The 10,000-nt window shown below is 41.5% G+C and overlaps 1 protein-coding gene across 4 annotated transcripts in view; it reads right to left on the bottom strand.

The window, feature by feature from the left end:
* LOC113648553 (chemokine-like protein TAFA-1) overlaps positions 1-10,000 on the bottom strand; it is a 165,975-nt gene that overhangs the window by 20,528 nt on the left and 135,447 nt on the right. For all 4 annotated transcript variants that reach the window (XR_003441950.2, XM_027155774.2, XM_027155777.2 and 1 more), the window contains exon 3: positions 1,191-1,331. Coding sequence is in view for 3 of the 4 variants with exons in the window: in XM_027155774.2 (XP_027011575.1) it covers positions 1,191-1,331 (141 nt within the window). In the remaining variant the exon portion in view is untranslated. The remainder of the gene's footprint in view (positions 1-1,190; positions 1,332-10,000) is intronic.

Raw genomic sequence — 10,000 nt, 5'->3', positions numbered from 1 at the left:
GCCTTTGTCTCGTGTCGCCTTCAAAGTTCAACACAATCTTTAGACCTATTGCTCGCTTTAATATTTTTCCAGCCACAGGCTTTTTTTTTTCTGCACACACACACACACACACACACACACACACACACACACACACACACACACACACAGTTTGTGTTTGCTGGCTTGCGGGTTCAGTAAAGGTTAACTTTATTTTCCGAGGTCTCGGTGGGCCACTGGCATTTGCATGAGATTTGAATAAACGGTTTAAAATAGCACGGCGGTGACGACTCGTCTCCACATCAGCAAATTTACTGCACACACGACACAGACGTCTGGCTCTCAACACCGTCTGCAGCGCACCTCATACGGTGTTTACGGTAGGTGAGATGGTCCGGGTCTTACGCTGGCTTAATAACTGTTCAGCTGCAAACTCGAATCCCTCGCAAACCAGACAACTGAAATACAACCCCTAATTAATTTAATCACAAAAATAAATAAATATATTAATAATAAATGAGCAGGGGGGCACGGTGGCTTAGTAGTTAGCATGTTCGCTTCACACCTCCAGGGTCGGGGGTTCGATTCCCACCTCCGCCTTGTGTGTGTGGAGTTTGCATGTTCTCCCCATGCCTTGGGGGTTTCCTCCGGGTACTCCGGTTTCCTCCCCCGGTCCAAAGACATGCATGGTAGGTTGATTGGCATCTCTGGAAAATTGTCCGTAGTGTGTGAGTGAATGAGAGAGTGTGTGTGCCCTGTGATGGGTTGGCACTCCATCCAGGGTGTATCCTGCCTCGATGCCCGTTGACGCCTGAGATAGGCACAGGCTCCCCGTGACCCGAGAAGTTCGGATAAGTGGTAGAAAATGGATGAATGAATGATAATAAATGAGCATTCATGTAAAACCTATTAAGAAGAAGAACGGATCAGAGCCAGAATCCAGAAACAGAATTTGTATTGAATTAGAAATGTTTCCAGAGGAAGGAGTCACCAGTGCCGGCTCTGTGGAAATGAGGTTGCTTCATGACGTATTTCGTTCACGTCAAGACGAAGCGAAGCAGCAACGTTAAGTGCAACTACTGTATAAATGGATAAAAAGCGTAATTATTTAATTGGTAATAATTATTGCCCAGGAATAAGATGCTTAATTGGATGTTTAATGGTTGTAGCTTTCAGAATAGAGAAACAGGAAGTGATGTCATAGCTCTTACCGTCCACGCAGGAGGGCTTGTTGCGTGTCGTTCCCGCCACTTTTCCCGGCAGACACGAGCACTTGACCGTCTGAGAGCGTTCCTCGATGCGGTTCTTATTGCAGCACCGATGAGCTGCGATCACCTCACACGTCCCGCCCTCTACACACACACACACACACACACACACACACACACACACACACACACACAAAAGATCAGTACACACATCAGAAACACAGTTTTCTCTGGAAGAGCGTGGGATTGATACCGGGGTCATGTGACATGAGGAAGCTTCTGTTAAAATGTCTGAATTAAATATTAAATATTCACTGAAAATAAACATACACAGTAACGTCTGTATTTATTATTATTTTTTTGTTAATTTATTTTAAATTAAAAAAAAAAATGTAACAATCAGATATGATGCCTCATTGAACCATAACATAAAAAATAAAACGTAAACCCTTGATTTATTTATTTATTTTTTAAAACCAGTAAAGACAGACGATGTGTTCGGTGTGTCTCCTTGGTTAGTTTTGTCTTTTTATTTCCTTCGTGAACTTTCACGCGCGTTCCGACCGTCCGTTGTCTAAAGAGTTTGAACCTTTTTTGTCAGTAACTCGAGTCACGGCGCACAGAAATGGGATTAAACAGAAAGCAGGACTCGAGAACACAGTATCTGTGTCATGCCTTTAGGAGGTTACCATAAAAATGCTGACATTCTTATGTGCTTTAAATGAAATGTAATAATACAATTCTAATTTTAATAAGTCCAGTCCTTTATTAGTAACAAAGTGCTTTGGATCACATCGGTCTGACACACACAGGAAGTGCAGGATGAACAGCGTGACTCAAAAAGCCTGCAGCAAAACTGAAATAATGACAGGAACGCCTGAAGGAGGAAGAGAGGAAGAGATTATATATATATTTATATATATATATATATATATATATATATATATATATATATATATATATATATAAATAAAGAGCGACAGATCAGAGGTATAAGGTAATGACAGGAGATTTGGTGCGTCTCTGTTTTTCAGCTGATGTGTAGTGAATCTCAGCCAAACTAACATGTTTGTGTTTGTTCTTCTGAGATCAGGGAAACTTTTCCCTTCGCTGCCGTCCGACAGGTGGACGCTAATCTCCTGCAGCGTCCGTGCACTGAACACACCACTAACGAGATCCACACATCGTCGCTAACGCACTCCGTGTTCCAGGTCAGGTCATTTCTCCACCGTGAATAAATAAAGAGGATGCGGGTGGAAAGGAGACTTTAACGCAGCTGTTTCTGGACATCTGGTGGCCCTACGGTATGAAACATCTTCGTCCTTTCACCGATCGTATCAGACTTGAGAATGAGCACGAGCACGATGTATGTATGTATGTATGTATGTATATATAAATATAAATATAAATAAGTATAAATATAAATAATATATATGAGTATAAGTATTATATACATGTAATATATATGTAACATGTAAGGTGCAACGGACTGTACAGACCCGTGTCCCTTGTACCAGTTTATGTCATAAATCTCCACCTATTTTTCGCTCCCCCCCCATGTAATTATTTATTTATCCATTTATTCATTTATTATTTTCCAAAAAAACTAGTAAGCGAGCATATCTAATACTACGCATGATTAGTATTCTATTTTCTAGTTGCTGCTCTCCTCGCTCTGTCCATGCATGCACAGATCACAGAAAGGGGTTTAGAAATCGACAGAAGAACAATAATGTCACGCGTATATCAAAATATTGAAATCCGCTGTCATGTAAATGTTGGAAGAACGAACCCCAGACTTTTTTGCTTGGTTAAACCGTATTTCCTCACCCTGTAAGACAGACATCGTCTCCTCAATCCATCTCTGAGAACATGGGAGATCAGTAGACTTCATCCCCCTCGGTATATAATTCTCTCGGACCTTTCTGGGAAAGTTCCCGGGCGATGATTCTTAAACATGGGAGAATATCGAGAGGGCTGCGTGTCGTGATACCAAAATATTTCTTCATTTGTTTCGGTATCCTCAAAGAGCTACGTACAACAAAATTATTAGTAATGTTCTTTAAGGGAACATTCAGCTTGTCAAGTAGTAAAGCTGAGAGAGAGAGAGAGAGAGAGAGAGAGAGAGAGACAGACAGACAGACAGACAGAGAGAGAGAGAGAGAGGGAAGGAGTGAATGAGAGAGAGAGACAGAGAGAGAGAACAAACCGACATACAAACTGACAGACCGAGAGAGACAGACAGATGGACAGACAGACAGAGAGAGAGGGAGAGAGAGTGAATGTGAGAGAGAGAGAGTGAGAGAGACATACAGACCGAGAGAGACAGAGAGAGAGAGAGAGTGAATGAGAGAGAGACAGAGAGAGAGAAAGAGAGTTTGAGAGAGAGAGAGACAGAAAGAGAGAGAGACAGAGAGAGAGAGAGAGAGAGAGAGAGAGAGGGAGAACTGTTTATAGAATAAGAGTCCAGCTCTATCCAGCTAAAGGAATCCACTGCAGTCCCACTGACACAAAACGAGTCACAACACCGATACAGCAAAGCGCTTGTGTTTGCTGCCCAATAATAGTGTTGAAGAAAAAAACACCATTACGAGCCCTCACATCTCTTTGGAGTTTCCTACTCAGAGTGCTATGATACTGCACCCTGGAGCAGGGAGGGTTAAGGGCCTTACTTAAGGGGACAACATTGGCACCTTGGCAGTGCCAGGGCTTGAACCCCGATCCTCCAATCAACATCCTTAACTCCTAGAACCACCAGTGCACCAAACCTGAACCACTGCTGCTCTCTTTTTAGAAACAAATCCAGTTTCTTGTGGTTCTGCTCCAACTTGAATAATTATTGAACTTGTTAAGCTTCAGCAATTTCACTGAAGAGTAATAAAGTGCGTTTAAGCCGAGAAAATCCAAAGGCTCCTGGCGTCCGGCTCTGCCCCAGCGTCAGTGATTACGCTTGAGGAAATCGAAGCTTTGTTATTTTGAACGTAGTCCAATGTTACTCCAGCTCGTCCCCCGAGAGACCGTGTGTGGGTCAGAGGTTTTGTTTGCACTCTCTCACCGTTGTACCTGATTCAGCTCATTAAACTCAGCTGAAGAAGATTCTGCCTTGATCAGCCGAGTGGGTGTTTTTTAGCAGACGGGAAAAAAAAAAAAGTTGAACTCGGATCGGTCCCTTGCGGATCGGCCTGAGAATGACTGGGTGAGTTTAACAGCCAATTAAATGCACAGAAATGGAGTAATAATGTGCTGTGGGGCAGCGGTGCGACGTGAGGCGAGTCTGAGTCGCTTGAAATTCCCAACACAGGAGTGTGAACTCACACTGACTAAATCATACTATGCTAGATTATGTATATAAATGAATATATGTGCCGCAAATCTGCATGATGATGGGTGTGGTCTGTTACAGGATGACTCCGCCCACATCCACAGCGCACGAGAGTTCGACCCGGCAGCTTCGGATCCGACCTCCACGGCCGACCGTCTTTCTGTGAAGACTCGCTGAAGCTGATGGGGCATTTGGTGGTGCCTGGTTCACCCTCAGCTTATTACATAACACATGTCTGGAGTTATTCAGGTGTTTTGTGTCAGTGTGCTGATGAAAAGAAAGCATTCAGCAGCCTACGGTTCTGAGATCTGGTGCAAGGTGTTAAATTAAAATGTAAAAAAAATAATATAATAATATATATAATATTGTGATGTCATTTATTTATAGCCAGATCTCTGGAACAGATGAATATAACCGAAAAGTAAGTTATTTATTTATTTATTTATTTAAATGTGATGCTAGTTTACATATCGTTTACAGACAGAGAGAAACTCTTGAAACTCTCACAACTTAACTCCCATTTAGAGGGATGTACTGTTACTAGTAGCTCGACAGTGAAAGACCTCGGTGTTATATTAGACAGTAACTTGTCTTTTAAAAATCATATCGCTCATACTACCAAAACAGCCTTCTTCCACCTTAGAAACATTGCCAAGCTGAGAAACATCCTGTCTGTATCTGATGCTGAGAAGCTAGTTCATGCATTCATGACCTCTAGACTGGACTATTGTAATGCATAACTAGGTGGTTGTCCTGCATCTTTAATAAATAGGTTACAGTTAGTCCAAAATGCAGCTGCCAGAGTTCTCACTAGGACAAGAAAGTATGACCATATAACCCCAATTTTATCATCTCTACACTGGCTACCTGTTAAGTATAGAATTGACTACAAACTGCTGCTACTTACGTACAAGGCTCTTAATGGTTTAGCTCCCATGTATCTAACTAGTCTTCTAACACGTTACAATCCTTCACGCTCTCTGAGTCAGTTAATTCCTTTATCATTAATTATGTTTACCTTCTGCTCTGTGTTTATGTTCTGTAAAGCTGCTTTGAGACAATGTCTATTGTAAAAAGCACTATACAAATAAACTTGAATTGAATTGAATTGAACATATTCATCAGGATTTGGCGGCTCGTACAGGATGCAGTGTGTCTGCAAGGTGAGACAGCTTTCAGGTTGAACTCTTACAGCGGATTATAAACACCACTTCGATGGCTGCTCGTTTGAGCAGATACGGCTGCCGTTAATGTCCCGGAGTCCCGACAGACGATCAGCTGCAGAAAACAGGACGATTCTCACCTCCGCCTGCTTCAGAACAATCCTAACTGCTGTGAGAAAAATAAAACAAGACGCCGGGACGGAGTCCTACAGAATCCATCATATTACTGATATAACCCATTCACAAGCCGCTTGTATAACGTCCATCACGGAACGACGTGAAGCGGACAACTTTTTTTTTTTTTTGCTGTTGTTTAATAATTCTCTTTCAGAAGGCTCTTTTTTCATCTAAAAACGTTTCCCTAATAATCTAATGAACTGATGTTAAGTATTTATGTCTTATGTAATGTAGTAACAGTAACTTAGTAACTTCACAGTCAGCATAAAGTGAAGGAGCGTCTATTAAAATGCTGGCCAGTTTATTCATTCATTTTCTACCGCTTATCCGAACTTCTCGGGTCACGGGGAGCCTGTGTCTATCTCAGGCGTCATCGGGCATCGAGGCAGGATACACCCTGGACAGAGTGCAAACTCATCACAGGGCACACACACACTCTCATTCAATTACACACTACGGACAATTTTCCAGAGATGCCAATCAACCTACTATGCATGTCTTTGGACCGGGGGAGGAAACCGGAGTACCCGGAGGAAACCCCCGAGGCACGGGGAGAACATGCAAACTCCACACACACAAGGCGGAGGCGGGAATCGAACCCCCGACCCTGGAGGTTGAGGTGAACGTGCTAACCACTAAGCCACCATAGCCAGTTTATATCAGAGTTAAAAACACCTCTGAAATTGTCAGTCATTCAAGATTTGTGTTGTTTGGCAAATGGGACGTTAGAATCAGGAGAAAAAGAAGAGTATTTGGACATCTTTTTGAATGAAAATATCATATAGTGCTGAACTTAAATGAAGAGTCTTAAATGAATCAAACAGTTGACTCGGGTCTCGTGTGAACTTACAAACTTGTTTGAGATACTTTATTTATTATATTTCCTTTTTTCCATACTTACTTATCCTATATATTTATTTATATTTTCTTTCATTTATTTATCATTTTTTTACTCTTAATGATACTCTTTTCTTACATTTTGTTTTGGTTCCAATTATTTACATACTAGTTATTTATTACTAATAATTATTAATTATTTACTTTGTAACATGTTACTTAGTGCCAAGATACTTAAGATTGTAAAGTTAGTTAATTAGTAACTTTTTTTACTAAGAAAGTAAAGATGCCTTTAAATAAGAAAATTTAGATTTTAATTCATCTTCTACTTGGATTGGAACCATGAACATTTGCACCACTCACGTATACATACACTTGACTTAACCCACAGAGCCACTGATGCCATGAGGACTTTGACTTTTTTTTTTTTTGCACATTTGTCATTCGAAAGCCTGAACTTGTTTCCATTTATTAAAACAGACAACACAAGCCTTGACCCAAGGACCTCAGGACTGAGAACCCAAGGCTTTACCAGAACACCACAGAGACACTACTGGAACAGAGAGGCTTTTATTTCTTCCCTGAATTCATCTATTCACTCTTGATTTTTACATTGAAGATTTTTACTTTTTTATCTATCTATCTATCTATCTATCTATCTATCTATCTATCTATCTATCTATCTATCTATCTATCTATCTATCTATCTATCTATCTATCTATCTATCTATCTATTTCTTTATCTACCTAATTATTTATTTGTTTGTTTGTTTATATTTGCTTTCATTTATTTTGAATTTTTTTATATTTGCTTATTACTCTTTTCTTTACACAATTTTTTTGACTAATTGATTAATTTTAATTAATTATTTACACACGAAACTTTGTGTACCATTTACACCTCCACATTGACATTGCTGCTATGTAAAGACTAACACACTTGGAGCTGTGCTGTCATAGGAAATTAACAACAGAGTCGTCTTATCTGTTCTTTTATGTATATAAACATCATTTCCTGGAGTCCACTACATTTGATATAAAACATAAATCTGTATTACTGAAACTCCTAGTAACTGACACTTACGTTACATAAAACCTCTTATTCTCTACTTTTTAAACGAACAACAAAAACCTGAAGTAAAAGTCTGCTCACAGGAAGCGTCACCGTGGCAACAACCGCACATGTCTATTGTCGAACCTGCTGCCGTAGAAAACGAAACATTACCTTTAAGCCGCCGTGAACTAAAACACACAAAACACACAATACCAACGAGTTTAAAAACGCAGGTGTGTAAACATTTACACTCAGCTGCGACTAAACTTTCGAGCCTCTGGCCAGTGAAGCCATGAGCTTATCTTCTTCGTCGTCATCTCCCTCTAGTCACAGCCATAATGTGTGCAGAGCAGAAGAGAAAAAGCGTGTGACTGGCAATTAATGAGCGTCTCCACTCACAACTCAGAGGTTTTCACACTCCAGCAGCGGCCATTATGGTGTAACATATTGTGGAGGCATCGGCCGCGGCAGTGGGAACGAGCTGGGAAAATTACGACGCTGTTGGCCAAGAAAGTCAACTCTGTTTATTTTTTTTTACAACTTTCTGGCACGAGCTCACGGGAAAAAAAGGTGCAATTTAAATTAAATTTTGCATTTATTCTCATTCTCTTCAAACCTTGGCTCCACTAGAACCCCGTCGCTTTGCTTAATTGGTACATGCCTGGATTCTTCATTTTAATTGGCACACTTATTTTTTTACGGTGCGGCCTGAGCCTGTTTAAACGAACACATAAATCCAGGCAAACAGCCATTGATCACACGGCAGCTCGCGATAATAGAACCGAAAACCTCTCTGTCGTTTGAAGTGGAAGGAAAAGTAAATGATGACTTCTCTTCTTTTCCTCCAGCACGCAAACATTTCTTCTGATTTGTGGGCCGGAGACGGAGACGGAGACGAGCCATTGAGCGCGACTCTATTTCGATACGTCGTGAGAGAGACGGGTAAAAGTCTGAAGGGTAAAAAGCGTGCGTCAGGAGTGACGGCTGCCGTGGGATCAGGTGCGATTTTCTTCCTTCGCCGATCTGATCCGAAAGCAGAAGCTCAGCTAAACAAAGAGCGTTTTCCGTTCCATTAATCTTCCCTGTTTTACCCAAAGCGACGAAACCGAGCATTAAAAGGAAATTAGAAGAGCTGAATAAATGAATTTAACTTCGGCATCAGAGTGAAAGTGGAGCAAACGTGGACGTGTGGTGAACTGATTGATGTTTATTTCACCATAAATTCACTTCGGACTGCTGAAGATTTCTGGAACTTTGGAAAAGTTGATCAGCGTTTGAGGGTTAAACAGTGAGCTGGGCTGCATTTCTACCAGGCAGTAAAGAAGCAGTGCTCAGGTTAAGGTTCTCTCGCTCAAGGAATCTTCTCTAATATTTAACAAACCTGAGGCCTACAGTATACACACGTGCGCTTTATGAAAAATAGCACATGGTGTATGTATGGGCCTCATGTACGGCTCTCACACACACACTACACGCTACACACGCGCACACACAAACACAAACACGCACATGCAAACGCAAAAACAAACACAAACACTACACACACGCACACGCACACGCTACACGCTACACACGCGCACACACAGACACGACACACTACACACACGCACACACAAACACGCACATGCAAACGCAAAAACAAACACAAACACTACACACACACACACGCACACACACACACACACTTGCACACACACGACACACATGCACATGCAAACACAAAAACAAACACAAACACTACACACACACGCACATACACACACTACATAAGCACACATTACACTCGGACACTACATTCACACACACCACGCACTACACACACTCACATACACACACTACACAAGCACACATTACACTCGGACACACTCAGACACTACATTCACACACACCACACACTACACCCACACGCACACACTACACAAGCACACATTACACTCGGACACTACATTCACACACACCACACACTACACACACGCACATACACACTACACAAGCACACATTACACTCGGACACTACATTCACACACACTACACACACTCACATACACACACTACACAAGCACACATTACACTCGGACACTACATTCACACACACCACACACTACACACACTTGCACATACACACACTACAGACAGACACTACATTCACACACACCACACACTCGCACATACACACACCACACACTCGCACATACACACATTACACAAGCACACATTACACTCGGACACTACATTCACACACACCACACACTACACACAC

This window comes from Tachysurus fulvidraco, chromosome 2, assembly GCF_022655615.1.
Source record: "Tachysurus fulvidraco isolate hzauxx_2018 chromosome 2, HZAU_PFXX_2.0, whole genome shotgun sequence".
In the NCBI taxonomy this organism is placed as follows: domain Eukaryota; kingdom Metazoa; phylum Chordata; class Actinopteri; order Siluriformes; family Bagridae; genus Tachysurus; species Tachysurus fulvidraco.
Note: the sequence above shows the minus strand (reverse complement) of the source record. Positions and strands in the feature narration are given on the sequence as shown.